This window comes from Balaenoptera acutorostrata, chromosome 1 (assembly GCF_949987535.1).
Source record: "Balaenoptera acutorostrata chromosome 1, mBalAcu1.1, whole genome shotgun sequence".
In the NCBI taxonomy this organism is placed as follows: domain Eukaryota; kingdom Metazoa; phylum Chordata; class Mammalia; order Artiodactyla; family Balaenopteridae; genus Balaenoptera; species Balaenoptera acutorostrata.
In genome coordinates this window covers 14,320,429-14,341,360 of record NC_080064.1, presented here as the reverse complement: position 1 = coordinate 14,341,360, position 20,932 = coordinate 14,320,429, and the positions used below count along the sequence as shown (strand labels likewise).

Sequence of the window (20,932 nt, the reverse complement as noted above, 5' to 3'; positions counted from 1 at the left end):
GGGACCAATGGTTCTCTGGACCCACAGCTTGGGTGGCAGGTCCACTTGCCTTTTATAGAGGCCGATAATGGGTGAGATGTGGCCCATCTGGTCAGTTCCATGCTCTAAGTGGTCAAGTCTGATCCATTTTATTGGGGCCCAGAAGGGGTTGGTTGATTACTAGTAGTTACAGCCCTGGCTTGGGCAGCAGAATCGTCCTACCCATAACTGAACAGCCAAGGCACAGCAGAGGGACCAGCAACAGAATGCCGTTGGCTGCTGCTTCTGGGGGCACCTGGCTGCCCCTTGAGGGACTCTCCTTCCTTCCAACCCCTCTCAGAGTTCGAATTTCGTTTTGGGATGATTTGGGGACATGCCCCATTGTCGGCAAGCTTCTAATCAAATACTTATTTGGCCTCAAAAACCCATGAACTGTCCCTGCAGGTTCAGAGAGGCTGGTGCACAGATGGGCCAGAGTCCCTGGGTGTGGGTGACTTTGGGAACCAGGAAGACAGACTCGCCTGATGTGTGCTAGGGAGAGGAGAACGCCTGGGAAGCTTTAATGCAAAGTCCACACAATTTCCTCCCAGGAGGTTGGAGGACACCCGGTGCACTAATCCGGCCTCGATCCCCCCAATTTGGGGACTCGGCGGCTGCGGAGATCTGGCAGATTAGAACGATTTCACAGCCGCCCGAGTGGAGGGAGCTGACAGTATAATTGGAAGGGAGGAGGCGAGAAGAGGCTCCGTTGCCGAGCTGTTCCTACCGCCTCCTCCCTGGCTCTGCCGGTCCCCACACCCCTCTTCGTAAAAGTAGGTGTCTGAAGCCACCCTCGGATTTAATCAGAAATCGTGCGTCGCCAAGTCAGAGTCACTCGGTCTCCGTGGCGGGATATGCCATTAGCGCTGGAGAGCTCTCCAGCGCACAACTTTATATTCAAGAGCCTCTTTAGCGACCGGCACTCGGCTCTCCTCAGTATTCTCCGTCATGTTGGGCAAATATTGTCCTAATCCGCTGCGCGTCTTCGGCCGCCTGTTTTACTTGCATTCGCTACAGGAGAGTGCTACGGCAAATCCCCGGGCTTGTGCGCTCTCCCGCCTGCGGGGTTGCTCGCGCGTACTTGATCACGGAGCCACTCTCCTCGCCTCTGTCTAATTCAGGGACCCGCGCCGTCTAGCTGCTGTAGGGACCCCCTCCCTCCCCAGATCTCAGGCTGCCTGTCCATCCATCCCCTCCTTGCCTTCTCTCTCCTTCTTCACGCACAAGGGGCTCATATAATTATAAGAAGAGTAATTAAAAAATAAAAGTCGCACCTCTCTCTAACCACTTCTGACATCCTGGGCTACCTACCCCCAGAAGCCAAGTGATCCCTCAGTTGACAGGTTGAAGGCCTTCTATTAGTTTACAAAGAAAACAAAACAAAAACGCAGGAAAGGTGCGCTCCCAGCCCTTGCTAGAGCCCGGAGCCGGTTCACCACCCGTCCCTTCTGCTCACCCCGGATGCTGGATATTTAGGGAGGACACACTACAAAACTAACACTTTTCCCTCGTCTGGACATTTCCCTGCCCTCTCGCCGTCTTGAGGTCTCCCCCGAGAGATTTCCAGAGTTCGGAAGCCCGAGTGGAAACTTTTGGGGGAAAATCGTTACTATTTATTGTTTCAAATTAGTTTGTTTCCAGACCCAAAAGCAGAGTCCTAGTTTAGGCATAAAATATCACACATTGTTGGTATTTCGAAATAGAAGGGGCTGGAAGACCATCCCAGAGGTGAAAAGAACAATTCAAAACAAGAGTAGAAAGCACGTAGCTGGCGAACGCAGAGAGCCGAGAAAGTATTAGGTGGAAAGTATCTAAAAATAGTGGACAGAGTTGAAACTCACTAGGACTTGAAATTGACTAGGAGCCGAAATCTACTAGGAGTTCAGCCCCGCGGGTAAAGGCCAGAATCCTGGACCTGTGAAGCTGAGGCCGCGGGTGGGTGAAACCCACGCGAAAACGGACAAGTGTCGGTCCCAGAAACTTCCTGGGTCCGGCGCCCGGACTTGGATCCAGAAGGGAAGGGGACTCCCCTGCTGCCGCTGGCGCCGCCACCACCCCGTGAAGATCGCCACCTCTCCAAGGACCTCGAGGTCCTGGCGGAGGAGGGAAGCGAGGCAAGTCCAGACGCTCTTACCTTCCAGAGGAAATCCCGTGCGGGGATAGTTCTGCCCGGGAGCCGGCCGCATCATCCTCGGTACAGTGCCGGGAAGGGCCGCCATTCTTGCGCACGCCGGGGACGAATCCAGAGTCGGCGAAAATCGCTTCCCGTCCGCTCCCTTTACCCCTGCTGCGATCTCTTTCTTTCCTTCTTTTTTTTTTAAACCTCTTCCCCCTCCCCTCCGCAAACACTCCCTACCCCCATCCCCCCACCCCCGGCTGCGGTCGCTCGCGTCCAGAAGCTGGGGAGGGGGGTGAGGTAGGGGCGGAGGTTGGGGGGGGTGGGGGGGAGGGAAGGTGGCGACAACGAAGTTCAAACAAACAAACACACCAACCCCAAGGCCTCCTCTGCCCGCTCCGCTGGGCCAGAAGTTGTGCGGGCGGATGCGCCGGGCAGGAGCGGGAGACGAGGCCGCGCCGCGGAGCGGGGCTGGGGGGGACGCGGCCGGAGTCAGGGCCCCCAGGCTCGGACTGGCGAGCGATGCGCTCTCGCGCTCCGGGCCAAAGTTTCTGAGCCGAGAGGCTGCGGAGTGGATTTCTTTTTCGAATTTATTTATATATTTATTCCCTCGCTCTCGCTCCCCTCCCTCCCTGTCCTCTCCCACTCCTCTCCACGCCTTCTTTCTCAGACCACACTCGCTACTCCCTTACACACCAGCTTTCACACCCCCGCCCCCCAGAAGACTTGGGGAGGGAAGAAGGTGCCTCTCGGGTTTCTGGGCTTGAGGGGAGGCGATAAGGGGTGACGAGGTTGGGAGGAGAAGAGGGAAAGCGAGGGGGCGAGCGATCCGCCGGGTAAGTTGTGCAAAAGTGCTCACTGGAGTACGCAGAGGAGGAGGAGGAGGCAGCGAATGAGATCTGATAGGTTCGGACTTTTCTTTTATTCATGAGGAGGGAAGGGGGCCAGGGCGGAAGGCAGCCGAGGACCAATAACGAAAAGAAATCTTAAACGAATATTTTTTTCCTCTTTTCTGATCCCCAGCTCACCTCGCTTTTGGGGGAGAATTTGAACTGCCGGTTAAAACAGAGGGAGCAACGGCGGGGCGTGGGGACTGGGGGAGGGGGGAGGGAGGGAGGGGGCCAACTCAGTCCCAGTGTCTTCCTTTGACGAATGGGCCGGGTCCGCGGAGTCCCCAGCCTCCGGTCGCCCACGGCGCCGCTCTACAGTCCGGCTGCATGGGAATGCCCGCCTCCCGTTGGTGGCTCCCTTGGATTCTCGCGTCTTCTCTAGCCTCCCAGAATCAGAGTCCGCTGTGTTTCACGTCTTCACCCTCATCTCACTCACACACTCTGAAGTTTCCGCTGGTGGGCCCCACCAGGAATTGGCCTAGGTGGCTTCAAGGGAGGGGTTTATGACTTTCTCTGGGAAATAGCCTCTGAGCCCCGGTGTCCCATTCTTGCCTGGCTCCCTGCAGTCTGAGAAGCCCAGAATGATGGCCGGGCCTGGTGCTTAGAAAGAGGTTCGGGGAGTGTTAGGGGACCCATCTCTTTCTTTCCTCCCCTCCCCTCACCCATCCCCAGCCGGGATTAAACCCGCGCTCCTCTTCAGGCCCCCGGCCCACATCCAGAGCCCCTCTCCAGCAGGTAGTCCGGTGCCCTGAGGCGGAACAGCAAGTGGGTGCCCAGGATCTGGGGGTCCAGAGGGGTGGGAAGTTGGGGGGACGGGGCGGTCAGGACTTGGTACCACCCTGAGCTCCTCAATTCTGAGCTCCTCCACTGTTGGATTGAGGGGGAGGGTGCCCCAGTTAATCGGTGGGGAGTGGGAGTGGGGTGATGGGAGGTCCTGCAGTTCTCCGCTCTCCCCCTCGCTCTCCCCGTGCCAGAGTGACCGGACGTCCCTGCCTGGGGATACCGAGTCCTGGGGGCGAAACGCCCTCCCAGCGGGGCAGGACGCCATGACTGCAGGTCTTTTGTCTCCCCCGGGAAAGAGTGTCTCCGGCCCAGCGCTGGAGGCAAAATACAATAAAATAAACCCAGCCCTCAAACTCGCCCCCAACCCCGCAGCTTGCCCCCTGCCCGCCCTCTCCCGGTGCTGGGGTCAGCCTCTTCTTGGCCTGGGAGCGCTCCTCAGGCTGGCCCCCGTGTGCCCCTCTCCCCTCCCATTTTCCTCACCTGTGACCTTTGCCCCTCTCAGCATGTGACAAACTCCCTCTTCTCCCCTCTATCCCAGTACCAGGGGCTTCTCCGGCTGGGGGTGGGGATGGAGGGGTCGGGGAGGCCTTCTGGAAATGGGGGCCTGCTGAAAAGCTGTTAAACTCACGCCCCCAGTGGCCCCAGAATTGAGGTGGGGGGAGGCCAAGCCGCTTTAGAATTGGACAGGAGGACATCTGAGTGCCTTTCCCAAACCAGGGTGCCAGGCTGCCTGAATTATAGGGACCCTACAGGTTTTCTGGGACACTTTCCTTTTTGGAGGTGCTACCCCACTGTATCCACTGGCCCCAAAAGAGATTGGAAGATGATATTTAAGCTCTAATGTGATGTCTGGGGAAGATGAGTCAGCCTTGAGTCCCTTTTACATCTCATCTTGCTGGAGAGTCTGGCCTGTCTTGACCTTCAGAGGTGGCTATATATATACACAGATACACACACACAAACCTAAGTATGTAATATACACACATATATATTGTTCATTCATTCATTCATTCATTCATCCATCAGTAATTTCTGTCTTGGCGAGTAAGAATTTAAGGCACCTTTTCTCTGTATCTGTGGGTGGAACGGGCCAGTGTGTTTGTGTGTGAATATAGGTGTATGCCCACGTCTGTCTGTATCCAGGTGAAGGTGGGTTTGTGTGTAGGTCTGCTGTCGGCTTGTATGCCAGTTTGAGTAAGTGTGTGCTTCTAAGTGATGGTCTGTGTCTGCATTTAGGTTTTGGAGTCTCTTCCTTGTTGCCTTAGCAAAGCTCTATGTGCCCATCAAGAAGGTGTGAGCTGTGATTTGGTCCGTTCCCCGGGGTGAGAGAAGCCCTCTGGGGCGCGCCAGGAGCGGCCGCTGAAGACTCAGTCCCTCCTGGAGGACTTGGCCGCTGGCGCGGGCTCGCCAAGCCGGATGGGGCTAACGCAAAGCTGGACCCCTCGGTTCAGGGCCACCACCGATCGGCTGCTGCCGGGGACACTGGAACCCCAGGCGACCCGCGCGGGGGCCACCTAACCGTTGGCCTGGTCCCCGCCCTCCGCTGCTGCAGAAGACTCAAAGCGGCAGGTCCAGTCGCGAGGGAGACCCCCGAGCAGGCGCCCCTAAACCCCGCGCTGGCAGCACCAACCCTGCGTTTCCGCTGCTGGGGGATTCCGTGGCCTCCCACTGGGCAGGCAGAGGGGGAGGGAAAGAGGGGTGTCTGTCGGAATGAGCTTGGCCGTTCTCGCCTGTTGGAGACCAATTTCACAAATGATTTTTGCAACAATTAAGAAGTGTGGCGGAGTGAAATGGCGATTTCACATCCAGCAGGGGAAAGGGGAGTTCACCTGGGAGCTGGGGCGGCTGCAGCTGGAGGGGGGATCTCTCCCCCTCCTCTCAGTTCCCTTCGCTAACCCCCTTGCCCCATTTCACTCCCCATAGGACGTTAATCAACTCCTAAGACCTCCAATCGTTGCTGTAAGCGCGATGGTGTGTGTTGGGATGGAAGTGGCTGGGAAAGTTTTCCCTTCAGCCCCTCACCCCAATCTCTCTCTCCCTGTTTCTTTCCCCCTCCCTCTCCTTCTCTCTCTCCCTTTCTCCATCTGTCTGTCTCTCACACACACTATTCTGTCCCTCTCTGTCCCCCTACAGTCAGTTTCATGGGCTCCTCCATCATTTTGTCGCCCACTGTCTCATTCCCTCCTTGCCTTTCTGACGTCTCCCCGGCAGTTTCCTCTCCTCCACTGCCCATTTTGTCCACTGCATCCCCCAACTCCATGGTTTCCTGAAGTATGTATGGGCCTCCCTTGCTCTCGGTGCTGTAACTCAGACCTGAATCCCTGGGGAGCCCTTTGGTCAGATGGGGCTGGACAAAGACCTTTGGGAAGGGACCCTCCTGTGTTTGGCATCTACCTCAAACTCTTGAAAGGAGATTGTCCGGGCCCAGCCCAGTCTGATTCCAGCACACACACATCCCACACCCCACCGCCACCCACTTCTTGCAGAAATCAGTCGTCCTTGTGCTCTAAAGGCTTGAACCATGGCCCCTACCTCCACCTGTCCCTGTCTGGTCTGAGATCTCCCCCCACCTCTTTTTTAAGGGCCACAACAATGCTAAAAATAGGAATTCTTTCCCCAAGTTCCCAAATGGAACCCTCCAACCCCAATTCAAATGGGAGAGAAAGACATAGGCCCAAGGGTCGGGGCAAGACCCCAGGTTGACTTCAGCTGGGGAAGTTGGCCTTTCTCCGGCTGTAAATTGATGGGAAGTATGAGACCAGTAAGGGCCACCACTGGGGCTCCTTTTCCAGGCTCCCAGGTGGCCAGTGGTCCCTTCCCCCTGCCCAAGGGAGAGGACACTCCTTCTTTCAGATCCCTGTGCTATGAGCACTTTTTGAAAGCGATTACCCAATAAATCTTCCTTTAAAGAGTGATAAATCCACCTTGAAAACCAGCGGTTTTGATTTCGGCGGGGTCTTTTGCATTTTCAGAGGCTGTGGCCAAAGACATCGACAAATGGAATTATTCAGTCTTCAAATGTTTGATAATGAGAGAGGTGGGGGTGGGGAGAGAAATGGGATATCCGTGAACAAAGGCCCCTCTGGAGGCTCCCTCCAGGCGCTCCAGGTTCCGGAAGCCAGAATTCCTCAGGGCCGCATTGGAAGAGGCACCCTTGAGAAAGAACACCTTTCCCTCCCCACTCCCCAGAATCTTTTATTATTTTTTCCTCTTAAGAAGTAGCACTATTCTCAGAGTGACCTTGAAATATTTGCCCAAACCCAAATAGGAAGAAATGGAAAACTGGGATGTGTCCCTGCTTGACATTTTAATTTTCCCCAGAAAAATAGAATCGTATGCATTGCATTCCAGTTCCCAAAGTAAATAAAAACAATAATCATAATCAGGCTTCTCCCAGGCCCACCGTTCATCAGGATCTCAGGCAGCCTCCTCCTCCCCTTCTTCTTCCTGGCCCTCCATCCTCCTTTTCCTCCTCCCTTTCCTTCTCCTCCCTCCCCACCTATTCCTTTTCCTCCCTCTCTTCCTCCTTCCCCTCCCCCCGCTTCTTCTTTCTCCTCCTTCTCAGGCTGGTCCTGGGAACTTCTTACCTCCTGAAATTCTGGGAGGTAAGACAGGCTGAGGCCTAGAGGTGCCAAGATGCCTCTGTCACTCACCTTGATGTGGCCGACTGCTAGGGCCTCCCCCTCATCCCCATCCTACCCCCCCCTTCTCCTCTGGACTTCCCTCTCTTGCTAACTGCTTTTCCACTGGCTTTCAGAAATGCAGCCAAGGCCATCTTTACAGTGTGTTCCCCAATATCTGTAAAAACCTTTCCTCTGCCCATTAACCCCTCTTTCCTTTCCATTTCTGGCTTGGGCAAAGGGCCTCCCCAGGAAGAGGAGAATGCCCCTCTGATCTGGCCCCAGTGGCCTAAGGGGAAGGGAGTGGGATGGAGGTCACTGTGTATCGGAGTGTGTATGTGGGAACATGTGAGGCTGAGAGCATGTGGGTACCCGTATGAGAGTGTATGAGAGCAAATGACTGTGTACATGGGCATGTGTGCGTGTTACGTGTGTGAGGCGCACACGCAGATCTGAGGAGATGGATGTGTGTGTGTGCAACAGAAATCTCTCTTTGCTGGATCCATTGAGGAGCCTGGGGAGGGAAATCTCCTAAGCTCCCAGCTGCCTGAACAAAAGACCAAGTGTCGGATCGCACTGGGCTGCCTTCTCCGGCCCCTTTAGATCATTTCTCCAAGTTCAGTTGCACTGAGTCCAGTGTTAATGGGTTGTAGACTGCGCCCTCAGACAATTACCTTATCACAGCTGAGCATCTATGGAACCTGCAAAGCATTTTCATTAAACAAATCAAAAAGGGGTGGCGGCTCCCAGCTCCGGCTGGCCCGGAGCTCGTGGCTGTGCACACATTCCAGGGAAGCCCACAAGCCCAGGCGAACTTTCCCTCCAGGCCCCCAGGCTTTTGGAGGGTAGAGTGGGACTGGAATGAGGATGAAAAGATCAAACACTGCCGGGTTCCCACCTCAGATGGGCTTGCTGCTAAGGGGAAGCTGATGGGATGGGGTTCCTTTGGTCCCTAGGGCTCCTCTGTCCTCCTCTCCTTGGGAAGCCCCCTCCTCCATCATGGCCTACTCAGTGAGGAGGGGTCTTTCTTCTCCTGGATGCAGGAGCACTTGTTCTGTGTATTCATTCACTGCTGTCACCTAATTTCCCTAGTAGATGTTCAATAAATATTCATTGGATGAATGGATGAATGAATGAAAGAATGAATGATTCTAGCTCAAGCAGGATATCTGGACTTGGGAAAAGGCTGGGAGACCTAGGCTTGAATCTTATGAGACCAGTGATTGGTAGGGATATTGAACATTTGGTGTGCCTTCTGTGTGCTAAGACTTTCTCAATCTCTCGGCGCATGAGGAGGGTGAATAGCCATATATGCATAGAGAAAGATGCTCAAATGGATCTCAAAACATGCCAATCTGTACCATCTTGAGTAGCAGTGGTGAGCTGGGTGCAAACACCTAGGCTAATGTTTGGTCTGCAGTCGGCACTCAGTGAGTGCTGGCTCCCTTGTTTCCTGCTTCCTCTATACAGTTGGCCACTGGGTTCCTTTTGTATTTGTCTCTGTAGTTCTGGGGCTGAGCTAGAACACAGAGCATGCTAGAGAAAGGGCTAAATTGAATGATCACATTATTCTTTGACCTTGGGCACAAATGTTAATAACTAGTGTTTTTGAATGGCAACCCTGCACCAGGCATTCAGGCAAGCCCGTTTAATCTCAAAGCCACTTGGGGTGGTGGATATCAGCATCTCTGTTCTACAGAGTGGGAAACTGAGATTCAGGGACGTCCAAGGTCAAAATGAGACTGGTCCAAGGTCAAAGAGCTATCAGGTGGTACGGAAGGGATTTTAACTTAGGCTTCCTTGACTCTAAAGCTTGCCCTATTTCCTGCTCCCGTTTCATCTCTTGCTGCCTCTGTTTCCCCTTTTTGTAAACTGGGTAATCACCAGAACTGAACACAGAGACTGGTACATGGCAGGGGCTCAGAAGGTGCTGTTGAATGAATGAATGAAGCTGAAACATCCTAACGACCATAAGATATTATATCTTGTATGGGAGTCCATGTGGGTGGGTTGGGGGATGGGGACAGCAGGACCAGAGCATGCCAGAGCTGGAAGGGAGCCTTTGAGATGACCTTGTCCAGGGATGCAGGTTCAGGAGCCCAGCCCCCTCCTGGGGGCTCTGGGGAAGTCAGAAGGTGCCTAGCCTGAGGGAGGAGGTGGCCAGTCTGGGGGGTACTCTGGAGCCCCCGGCAGGTGCCAGGTCTTCATTGGAATGTATAGATGGAAGGGAGAGAGCACTTCATATTTGTCTAGGTGAATTAAAAGCACAATCCCCATTTCCCAGAGGGAGCATTTGGTTCATATTTATACATTTAGTCTTACAGGTGTAAAATAGGTTTCCTTTATGCTTATATAATAATTTTTCATTTGAATTTCAAGGCTTTATTCCCTTCTTTGGATTCAAGTCTTCCACCTGAACCCGATTCTCTCCATAACCATTAATTCCTTCATCATAAAAATGAATTCCATCTAATTCTCTATAGCGGCAGTTAGAGCAGATCAAAAAGTGCCTTTGCAAAGGGGCTCCCCCCGCTTCCACCATTGTAGTTTTCAGCTCGCCTGTTCACCCCACCTCCCTACCAATGCTGAGTTTCAGAAACCAGAGCTTGGAGCAGAAAAACTTATTTCTCTCACTCAGGAAGTATGTGTGTGTGTGTGTGTGTGTGTGTGTGTGCGCGCACATGTGCACGCACACACATGCCCACACGTGCACGCACACACGTGCCCACACGTGCGCATAGGTGTGCTGTAGAAAATGCTCCTCAATTTCAGAAAGGCAACAACAGCAATAATAATAATGATGACTTATGATGAGCCAGACACCTGCCAGGCACTTTATAAACATTATACTATTGAATGCTCCTACACACTCATGAAGAAGGTTTCAGTATCCTCATATTACAGAGGAGGAGATCAAAGTCCAGAAATGTGAAAAAAGTTGCCCAGGGTCACACTGCTAGGAGGTGGCAGTGTTTAAAACTTTTTTTTTTTTAATTATTAAGTATTTCACACAGACATTAAATAGAATTGGCACCTACAGACACGGTTGGTACCCTCATGCTCTCCTCCCCTCCATCATTCTCTTTCTTTTCCCCTAGAAGAAACTACAGTCACGAATTTGATGTGTATCATTTCTATACATGCTGAAGGAGGCTGAATAACAGCCCCCAGAGGTATCAGGTCCTAATCCCTGGAACCTGTCAACGTTACCTTAAAGTCAAAAAGGATTTTTGCAGAGGGGACTAAGTTCAGAATCTTGAGATGGGGAAGTTATCCTAGATTATCTGGGAGGGTCCTAAATATCATCCCAAGTACCCTTATAAGAGAGGAGAAAAAAGAGATTTGACGCAGACAGAGGACACAGCGCTGTGACCATGGAGGCAGAGATAGGAGTGAAGTGGCCATAAGCCAAGGAATGCTGGCAGCCACCAGAAACTGAAGGAAGTAAGGGATAGATTTGGCTTTGTGACTCCTTGGTTTTAGCCCAGTGATAGTGTGACCCCCAGAACTGTGAGAGAATAAGTTCCTATTGTTTTAAGCCACCAAGTTTGTAGTAATTTGTTACTGCAGTCACAGGAAAGTAATATACATGCTTTTATAATTTTACTATCTTTTTACATTGAAATATGTGGGGTTTTTTTTAAAAAATTAATTAATTAATTAATTAATTTTTGGCTGTGTTGGGTCTTCGTTTCTGTGCGAGGGCTTCCTCTAGTTGTGGCAAGTGGGGGCCACTCTTCATCGCGGTGCGCGGGCCTCTCACTATCGTGGCCTCTCTTGTTGCGGAGCACAGGCTCCAGACGCGCAGGCTCAGTAGTTGTGGCTCACGGGCCTAGTTGCTCTGTGGCATGTGGGATCTTCCCAGACCAGGGCTCGAACCCATGTCCCCTGCATTGGCAGGCAGATTCTCAAGCACTGCACCACCAGGGAAGCCCAAAATATGTGGGTTTTACAGTTTATGTAATGGTATACTGTAGGTTTCACCCTGAAAATTGCTTTTCTTGCCCCACATAATGTTTCTGAGATTTATCCTTATTGACACAAGTAGTGTCGGTTTAAAGGCAGAGAAGAATCTAATCTGCAGGGCAGGCACAGTTGGATCTTGAAGGGCCTCATTTTTGCCTCTGTGGGATGCTCTGCTGGGTAGAAGCTGAGGTGCCTCTGGCTGCAACGTTCTGGAAGGGCAGGGCCACACTTGCCCTCCCTGTACCCCCAGGTATGGGGACTCAGATGAACACGGATTTGCCATGTGTCGGGAAGGCTGGGCTCACTGGAGGAGGGGGAAGGTGTGGGGACCTGGTTTCAAGTGAACTCAGGGATTCCATGTCTCTGAGACCTCAGAAGAGTCAAGGTTCCCAGCCATGAAGAGAAAGACACTCAAAAGGAAAACTCAAATGGAGATGAGAATGTGTGTGCACACGTGCGTGGTGTGTGCGTGTGTGTACGGTGTGTGCATGAGTACGTGTGCATGTGTGTGCGTTAGTTCTGTTCCCTAAAGTTACAGACCCAGTTTGCCTCTCCCCCCAGGACGTGGAAAACAGTGATTATTTGTTGAATGAATGATTGAGTGTGTTTATGAGGGTGAGAAGGGGGTTGGTGATCTGTCCTGTAAATATAAGCATCCGGCTATATATGATGGAGTCAAGTTGATACAACTTGACATAAATTGTAAGGTTGTGAGTGAATGAGTGATTCTGTGGAACTCATCTAGCATTTACACCTTTGTTGAACACTTTCACAGTTTATGGAGTTTTCATGTCCATGTTTTAAAAACTTGATTCTCACCTCAATATGGTGTGGTAGAGGCAGGCTATTATGCTCCCCAGATAAAGGAAAGCTGAAGATGAGGGGGTGAAGCAACTCTCCTGGTGTCATAGAGCAAGCAGGTGGCAAACTGGGGGTTAAATCCAGGTAGGTCCAGTGAGTGGGGCTCTGCAAGAGGACACAGGCTTTAAATCCTGATGAGCTCCATTTTAATCTCGGTCTCAGTCCTCAGGAGCTGGGTTTCCTGGGGCAAGTGACTTAACCTCTCTGAACTTCCATTTCCTCATTTTAAAAATGAGTACAGAAACAACTTGTGGGGATTGCTGGAGAGAGAAGGCACATATAGCGAATGGCACTCAGTAGGGCTCAGTAAGGACAGCTCTCATTGCTTTCCTCAACTGGATAGTATTTTTCCTCTTGCAGTCCTGGGCTATAACCTACATTCCACCAAAAGTTATCAGGGAAATTTAGAAATGCAAGCTGCCAAACCAGTTGGCTGGCATCAACTGCTATCACCAGGGGGACTGAGTTATCCTTTTTGGGGCTCACTGGGGCGTGATGACCTGTGACCTGTGCAGCCAGCAGGGGTAGGAGCCCAGCAGATTTGGGGTCATCTCGGACTTCTGGAGAGATCTGAGAGACCACTCTCCAATCTGGGGTTTTTCATTATGTAGGGGGCAGTAAGTCCAAGGGACAGCCCCAGGCTACAAACTTAAAAGGGCCCTAGGCTGATGGAACTGGGCAGGAAAGATGCTGATGGGGGAGGAAACTATGGCTACCCTGGTTGGTTACCAAATGGACCTGAGGAGAATGAAGTAACACACAAGGTGGAAAAACCCACCAAAAATAGAATTGAGAAGCAAATGACAAACTGGAGAATATACCTTCAACATCTCTGCTGCAAAGGGTTAATGTCTTTGCTATATAAAGAGCTCTTGCAAATCAATGAGGATGATGAACAACACCTGGTCAATGGACATGGACAGGCAATTTATTGAAGACATATGTGAGGGCTAGAAGCGTATAAAAAATTGTCGGTCTTACCAGATACCTAAGAAAAGAAATTAATGAGTTACCATGCTCATACATCACAGTGGCAGTTGTGAGGGGGAAAATGATACCATCCAGGGTTGCTTAGGGTTCTGGAAGCGGGGACTCTCATATACTGTTTGTGGCAGAGTACATTGGTATCAGCTTTCTGAAGGGCAGCTTGGAAAGTATGTTTCAGAAGCTCTGGAAATGTTTAGAACCATCCTCGGGCCATCACTTTGTACTTCTAGGAATTTATCATGCATACGGGCAAAGATACAAGCATGTTCATCACATTTTTTTTACAGTAGGGAAAACAGGAAAAAATCTTTAATAAGAGGATATTGCCAATATGTTATGAAACTTCCATATAGTGGAGTACTCTGGAACCATGACAAAGACACGTAATGAAAGAAGTAACATTTGGGTAATGTTTCTTTCACTCCATGCTAGCAACCATTCTAAATGCTTAGCTCATTTCATTCTTACAACTGTTTGAGATAAATACTAACATTATCATCCCAGTTGGGGAAGAATAGGAGGCACTGAGAGGTTAACTTTTCCTTGGTCTCTTACCTAGTCAATGGCAGACCTCAGTGTGAACTCAGGTAGTCTGGATCCAAGGTCTGTCTGTCTTTTTTTTTTTTTTTTTCCCAGCCGCTCTGCGTGGCTTGCTGGGATCTTAGTTCCCCGCCCGACCAGAGATCAAACCCAGGCTCCAACAGTGAAAATGCTGAGTCCTAACCACTGGACTGCCAGGGAATTCCCCGAAGGTCTGTCTTCTTAACTGAACTATACTACCTCTCAGAATTTTTAATGACTTGGCAAAATGTTCACGAAACATTGAGTGAAAAAAAAGCAGCGTCCAAAACAGCATGATCCTACTTTAAAAAACAAACAAACAAAAAACAACAAAAAACCCAAAAAACTTATGCGTAGAAAAATAACCCCAGGACTTCCCTGGTGGCGCAGTGGTTAAGAGTCCGCCTACCAATGCAGGGGACACGGGTTCGAGCCCTGGTCCGGGAAGATCCCACATGCCGTGGAGCAACTAAACCCGTGCGCCACAACTACTGAGCCTGCGTGCCACAACTACTGAAGCCCACGCACCTAGAGCCCCTGCTCCGCAACAAGAGAAGCCACCACACTGAGAAGCCTGCGCACCGCAACGAAGAGTAGCCCCTGCCCGCCGCAACTAGGAAAGCCTGCGCACAGCAACGAAGACCCAGCACAGCCAAAAATAAATGAAATAAAATAAATAAATTTTAATAAAGAAAAATAACCCCAGAATAACGTTAATAATGTTGACCAAAATGATGAGTAAGTACAACTAAGGGGTGAGATTATGGGTGATATTTTTCTTTTTTTGGCCCCCAGGCATTTTCTGAATGTTCTATAATGAGGATAATAACTTTAAAGAATAAGGACATCCACGTGAAAGTTATTACAAATGAAAAGAAACAGACTTGGGGCCCATGTTGGTGCCTCAGCACCTAATTACCCCCTAAGCCAGTATCAAGGCAAAGAAATGAGATTCATGGGTCATTCTTGATGTTCTCCTAGACCCTTGTCCCTTCCTTTCCACTTAGGGAGTGGGGAAGCACTGGCATAGTTTACGCGTGATTTACCTCCACCCAACAACCAAGACAGCATCCAGAAACACACCTTTACCCTACACCTATGATATGCCAGCCCCAGGGCTGGCACTCCTGCAGTTTATGGTAGAGCTCAGGTACCAGTACCTCTGCTTGACTTGGAGTCTTATGCCCGACCACTGTGTTATTCACCTCCCAGATGAAAGTAGTTTTTCTCACTCTTTTGTCTGGACCATTCCAATGGCTTCAATGGCGGAGAACACTGATTCTCAAAGTGTGGTTCCCCGGACAAGCAGCATCAGATCATCGGGGAGCTTGTTAGAAACGCAGCTTCTCAGGACCCATGCCAGACCTTCTTGATCAGAAACTCTGGGTGGGTGGGTGGGTAGGGGGCAGTGATCTGTGTTTTAACAAGCCTTCCAGATGATTCTGATTTATGTAAAGGGTGAGGGTCACTAAATCAGAGGGATCATGGTGCTGGGTTAGAGTATTTGACGGCGTGAGAGGCATTTCTCATTTTTTTTCAGATGCCCCCAAAGTGACTGGCTCTGCTAAACTCGTTTTTGAAATCCGGAAGACAGGCTCTGGGAAATGCGTTAGTCTCCCCTCCCCTCCCCTCCCTTAGAACGCTGCTGACAGCTGATTAATGGGGAATGCTCTCCAAAGATTTCTTTACATATATTAGGTTAGGAAAATCTTTGAAAACTTTTTGTGGCAATTGTGCCTGTGAAGATTCCCTCCATTGGCTCTCCTCGGGGATGGAGAAGTGTATTCATCTCCTTGCAATTTAGACAATGACCTTGATTCTTGTGCCTCTCTGGGCAGTGCTGGACTGGGAGCCAGGGGACCTGGGACCCACTTGGGCTCCAGCACAGATTCACTAGATGACCTTGGGCCAGTCACTTCCCCTCTGGGCCCCAGTGTGCTCCTCTGTTTAATTATAGGGTCTAAGGGTCCCTAAGCCTGCATCTGTGATTTGGAATCTGAACATTTCCTTCTGTTCTGAATTTCCAGAGCTGGGTTTGATTGAGAAGGTTCCCAGAGCTGTGTTTCATATATTGATTAATTTTAGGGAAGAAACTCACAGAATTGTAAAGAGAGAATGTGTGGGGGTGCACACTTGTGCATGTCTGTGCTCTAAAGACTGATGTGGGCTGAAATCCATAGAAGATGCAGACGGATACAGATAAAAGAAGTGGACTTCAGTTGTCTTTATTCCCTGAAAGATATGTTAACCAAAAAGTGTTGACTGATCCTGGGTTGGTTGCTGTGAGTTGCAAAATATGGACCATTCAGCCTCCGTGTATTTGTGTTTTTTAGTTTTTTTCTTGTAGTTGATTTCTATATCTCATAGCATTGTGGTTGGAAAAGATGCTTGATATGAATTATGGGCTATTCAAATGTGTTCATTGGAAAGTCAAACATTTCTTCAAGTGTTCATGGACACCGAAGCTTTTACACTAAAGCTAGGAATCTGCATGAAAGCAGAGTGTCCTTGGAATGAACTGGGAGTCCTTTAAAAACCCTCCAGAGGCAAATTCTTTATTTTTCCTTCAACTGAAAAGTAAGTCCTAGAGGGTAGGGGTAGGAGAGGGCAGTGGAGGGATGCTCCTGAACCAAGCCTCCCACTTCGTGTGCCAAGATCCGACCCCCCAAACTTGGGGTGCGAGTGGGGGGCTGAGCCAGTTGCCTCCAGCCGCACGTCTGATTTATCCCAAGTATTATCAGTTTCTGTGCATGCCATGTTGTGTGAAAAGTTGGGAAGCGAACACCTACACTTTGCCGGTGGGCCATGTGCTCGGGCTGCAAGGTAAAGAGCATCGTACCTTGTGTTCTTCAGCTAGGTGATGTCCGCTGACCTACAGCGGGGTCACAGTGTCCACCAGTCCGTGCCTGGCTAGTGCTCCCTGCCCCTACAACCTCTGCTGAGTGATGGGAGACCCAGGGTACCAACAGCTTTAGGCCCAGGGCACTGCTGCCCACCTGTAAGCCAGATCCTTGGGTCAAGATTTCCGGTGGCCTTATTGGCTGAACCAACCCAGGGCAGTCAGTTTAGAACCATTACCCCCAGTCCTATATAGATCCCAGCTGTAAGTCCCAAGCCATAGAGCTAATCATCTTAATCTTCTACACATCCGACCCTCTTGAGTTCAGATCCCCTGACTCTCCAGCTGTGTGATACTAGGTGACTGTCTGTGCCTTCATCTCTTCCTCTGTAAAATGGGGATGAGAATGCCCACTGATGAAAGGTTAAATGAGGTGATGTGTGGAAAACACTTAGCACAGCGGCTGACACTTAGTAGTTGCCCAATCAATGTTTATTATTATTAAAGATTTGTCACAAATGTTTACTGAAACAGATGTGACATTTATCGCCAAGCCGCAGCATAGCCAGAGGGACAGTGTAGACACAAAACTGAGAAACAATTCAAAGGGGCTTTGACTCTGGGTCCAGGGATCTGGGTTCAAATCCCGACTCTGCCGTCTTCCAGCTGTGCGGCTTTGGGCAGCTGTTTCTCATCGGTAGAGGTGCACCTGCCTCAGAGCGTTGTCCAGATAGGTGACTAAGTAGACCAGAGTGGCCTGAATGCAGGGTTAAAGTCACAGGCGAGACTGGAGTTCTGAGGGCTTGCTCATTTGAATCTTACTGGAACAACTACGTTTGCCCCTCTTCAGCATGCATGGGGGATTGGTTCCAGGAGCCCTTATGGGTACAAAAATCACGGATGCTTGAGTCCCTTATGTAAAATGGCACAACACAGCAGAGTACAGCCCACCCTCTGTATCTGCGGGTCCGTATCTGTGGGTTCGGCATCCGTGGCGACAGAGGGCAGACTGTATTTCTTTTTAACAGTGGTGATTCAAATGACTTGCCCAAGGACACCCGACCAGTTAAGCGGCTGAAGCAAGAGTGGAAAGCATTAGATAGAAGGCGGCATGGGAGGTGGGGGTGGGGGAGAACCACCTACACTCAGATTGGAAAGGATGGTCCTGATTCTCTCTGAGAAAGAATTCCATCATGGGTGGAACCAGAGAATGGAGAGGACCATGTACTCCCGGAGGGAGGCTATGTGTCCGTCCCCCCCCCCCCCAGACTCCATTGCCCTCTAGGACTGGGTTTGTCTGCTGCTGTCTGCTGAGGCAGCATCTTTGGGAGGTGGCCAGGAGCAGCCTGCAGCTAAATGGCTTCTCTGCCTGTGATCTGGATTTCCCCCACTGCGGCTGCCATGACAGGCATAGAGCAAAGAGTTTAGTCCCTTTGCAAGCTGGAAGCCATCTCAAAGGGAAGGCTGGTCCTTGATATTCCCTGAAAATATTTGAAAACAGTGTTTTTGGATTATAAAAGCAACACTTGCTCTTTGCAAAGTACGTAGAATGAAATAAAGACTGCCTACCACGACATCATTCTCTGCATTTTCTTGTTTTCATGTATTTGCTTCTAATATTTTCCCTGTACCTACATTTGCAATCCTACTATGGGTTCAAGTGCTATTTTTACTCAAATCTATAGGAAAATATATCTTCATGTTCTCAGTTGTTTTATTCTTCTTTATTTTAATCCAGACAGCATATTTAATAGCTGCATCATGTTCCATTGTATGGATAGAGTGCAGTGTCATTAGCTATCCCAGTTGAGACTTCTGTGGTTGCTTTCGCCTACCCCCAGGATAAATAATGCTGTGATGAGCCCTCTGGCACACCTGTTATATAAAACCCTCCTCTCTTGGCCCCAGGGAACAGTGAAGCCCCATGGGCTCCCCTTGCATCATTTTCCCATCGCTTGGAGTGGGACCAAAACTCACTCTGGCTTCAAATGCCTGAGGCCAAATCCTTCAAAGAAAGGACTTTCCCTCTTCTATTAATTGGGCAATTTGGAAACCTGGGCTTGAGTAAAAATATTATTTTTCCTTAGTCATTCTCAAATTGCTTATTCACCAAGTTAAAGCAGCCAGTCGAATCGAGGGAAAAGAAAACAAAACCCCAAACTTCGAACCAGCTGTGCCGTGTTGTGTAGACAAAATAACCCTTTGACAGACCGATCGCATCACCTTTTTGACCTGTTGATTCCCCACAACGTCGGCGAGACTCAGCTGTCCCAGTGGTTTGAGCTGTTGTTTTTTTCTTCTTTCTCCTTCTCCTTTCCCCCTCCTCCTCCTCCTTTTTTGATTGGTTTGCTGTGCAAACAATATTCCAAAATGGAGAGATGGAAGAAAAAGAAAGAAAAAGATGTTCACATACACTCCTGGCCCAGAGGAGTCAGACTGGTTTTTCTCTCCCTCCCTCCCTCTCTTCTTTCCTTCCTTCCTCTCTCTTCCTTCCTTTTTCTTTCTTTCCTTTTCTTTGTTCTCCTTCCTTCCTTCCTTCCTCCCTCCCTTCCTCCCTTCCTCTTTCTTTCTTTCTGTCTTTTTCTTTCCTTCCTTCCTTCCTTCCTTCTTTCTTTCTTTCTTTCTTTCTTTCTTTCTTTCTTTGTCTCTCATTCTTTCTTTACATTTAAAACAATTGTGGGAAAACACACACACACATATATATAAAACACACCATGTTTTAACCATTTTAAACTGTACTATATGGTGGCATTTAGTACATTCACAATGCTGTGTAACCATTACCACTATGTAGTTCTGGAACATTCTCACCCCTCCAAAAGGAAACCACATACCCATCAGTAGTCACTCCCCATTCCTCCCCTGACCCCAGCCCTTAGTAACCACTAATTTACTTTCCGTCTCTGTAGATTTGCCTATTGTGAATATTTCCTATCAATGGAACCATAAAATACGTGTCCTTTAGTGTCTGGCATCCCTTGCTCAGCATAACTCTTTCCTGCTTCATCTGTGTTGTAGCAGGAATCGGCTCCTCATTCCTTTTTATGGCTGAATAATATTCTATTGCATGCATATACTTATACCTGCGGTTTTGAGGCTGGTGTTCCCCTCAGGCAGCCTGTGGCTCGGATGGGAGGGCAGGGAGCACTGAAGACAGGGCTGGCTGAAACATGGGCTGACAGCTTCAAATGTGCTAATCATCTGGGTCACTTAGGTGTGTTGGGTTTCCTCCTCTTAAAAAAGGAAATAATGTAATAATGCCATTTTTTAAAAAAGGGTTGCTGTGAGAATTAATTGGTTAAGTCAGATAATGCATTAAGAGTTATTACTGGGCTTCCCTGGTGGCGCAGTGGTTGGGAATCCGCCTGCCAATGCAGGGGACACGGGTTCGAGCCCTGGTCTGGGAAGATCCCATATGCCGCGGAGCATCTAGGCCCGTGAGCCACAACTACTGAGCCTGCATGTCTGGAGCCCGTGCTCCGCAACAAGAGAGGCCGCGATAGTGAGAGGCCTGCACATCGCAATGAAGAGTGGCCCCCGCTTGCCGCAACTAGAGAAAGCCCTCGCACAGAAAACAAAGACCCAACACAGCCAAAAATAAATAAATAAATAAATTTATTTATTTTTTAAAAAAAAAGAGTTATTACTACTCCCTGTCAAAGAAAATCAATACGATTTAGTCTCCAGCAACTCACTCAATGCAGGTGTAAGTCCCAGCTTCATCATTTACTCCTAAAGTCACCTGGCTGAGGCTGTTTCCTCACCTGCTTGCTTTGCACAGCTATTGAGAGAATGAAATGTTATAAATGAGACTGCAAACCATAAACAACTTTAAAAATCACTTAAAAAACAAACAGAGTTTAGTTTTGGTTTGGTTTATTCACCCTCTTTTCCCTAGAACAATAAAACACAATTAAATGAGACAAAAATCTTGTAGGCCTATTGAAGGAAGGATAAAAGAAGATTGAAGATGGGAGTAGAGGAAGGAGTTGAATCAGAAACCTAGGCTGAGAGAAGCTATGGCAATTGAGAAGTTTGCTCTGAGCTTCCTAGTGGACAAGGCAAAAAGGGAAAGCAAGTGGTTTAATCAATCTGATACAGGGTCTGTCAACCTAGTTACCAGTGATATATTGGCTGGATGACTCTTTGTTGTGGAGGGCTGTCCTGTGTCCTGTGGGATGTTTAGCAGCATCCCTAGCCTCTGTCCACTAGATGCCAGAAGCATCTCCCAGCTCCTTCCCTGCTCAGTTGTCATGATTAATAATGTCTCCAGACAATGCCAAATGTCCTC

The 20,932-nt window shown here is 49.7% G+C and overlaps 1 protein-coding gene across 4 annotated transcripts in view; it reads right to left on the bottom strand.

Moving 5' to 3' along the window:
• PAX7 (paired box 7) overlaps nucleotides 1-2,963 on the bottom strand; it is a 104,072-nt gene extending 101,109 nt beyond the window's left edge. For all 4 annotated transcript variants that reach the window (XM_007175019.2, XM_007175020.2, XM_057531634.1 and 1 more), the window contains exon 1: nucleotides 2,153-2,963. In XM_007175019.2, coding sequence (XP_007175081.1) covers nucleotides 2,153-2,237 — 85 coding nt within the window. In that variant the 5' untranslated portion in view covers nucleotides 2,238-2,963. The remainder of the gene's footprint in view (nucleotides 1-2,152) is intronic.
• Nucleotides 2,964-20,932: the final 17,969 nt, after the last annotated feature.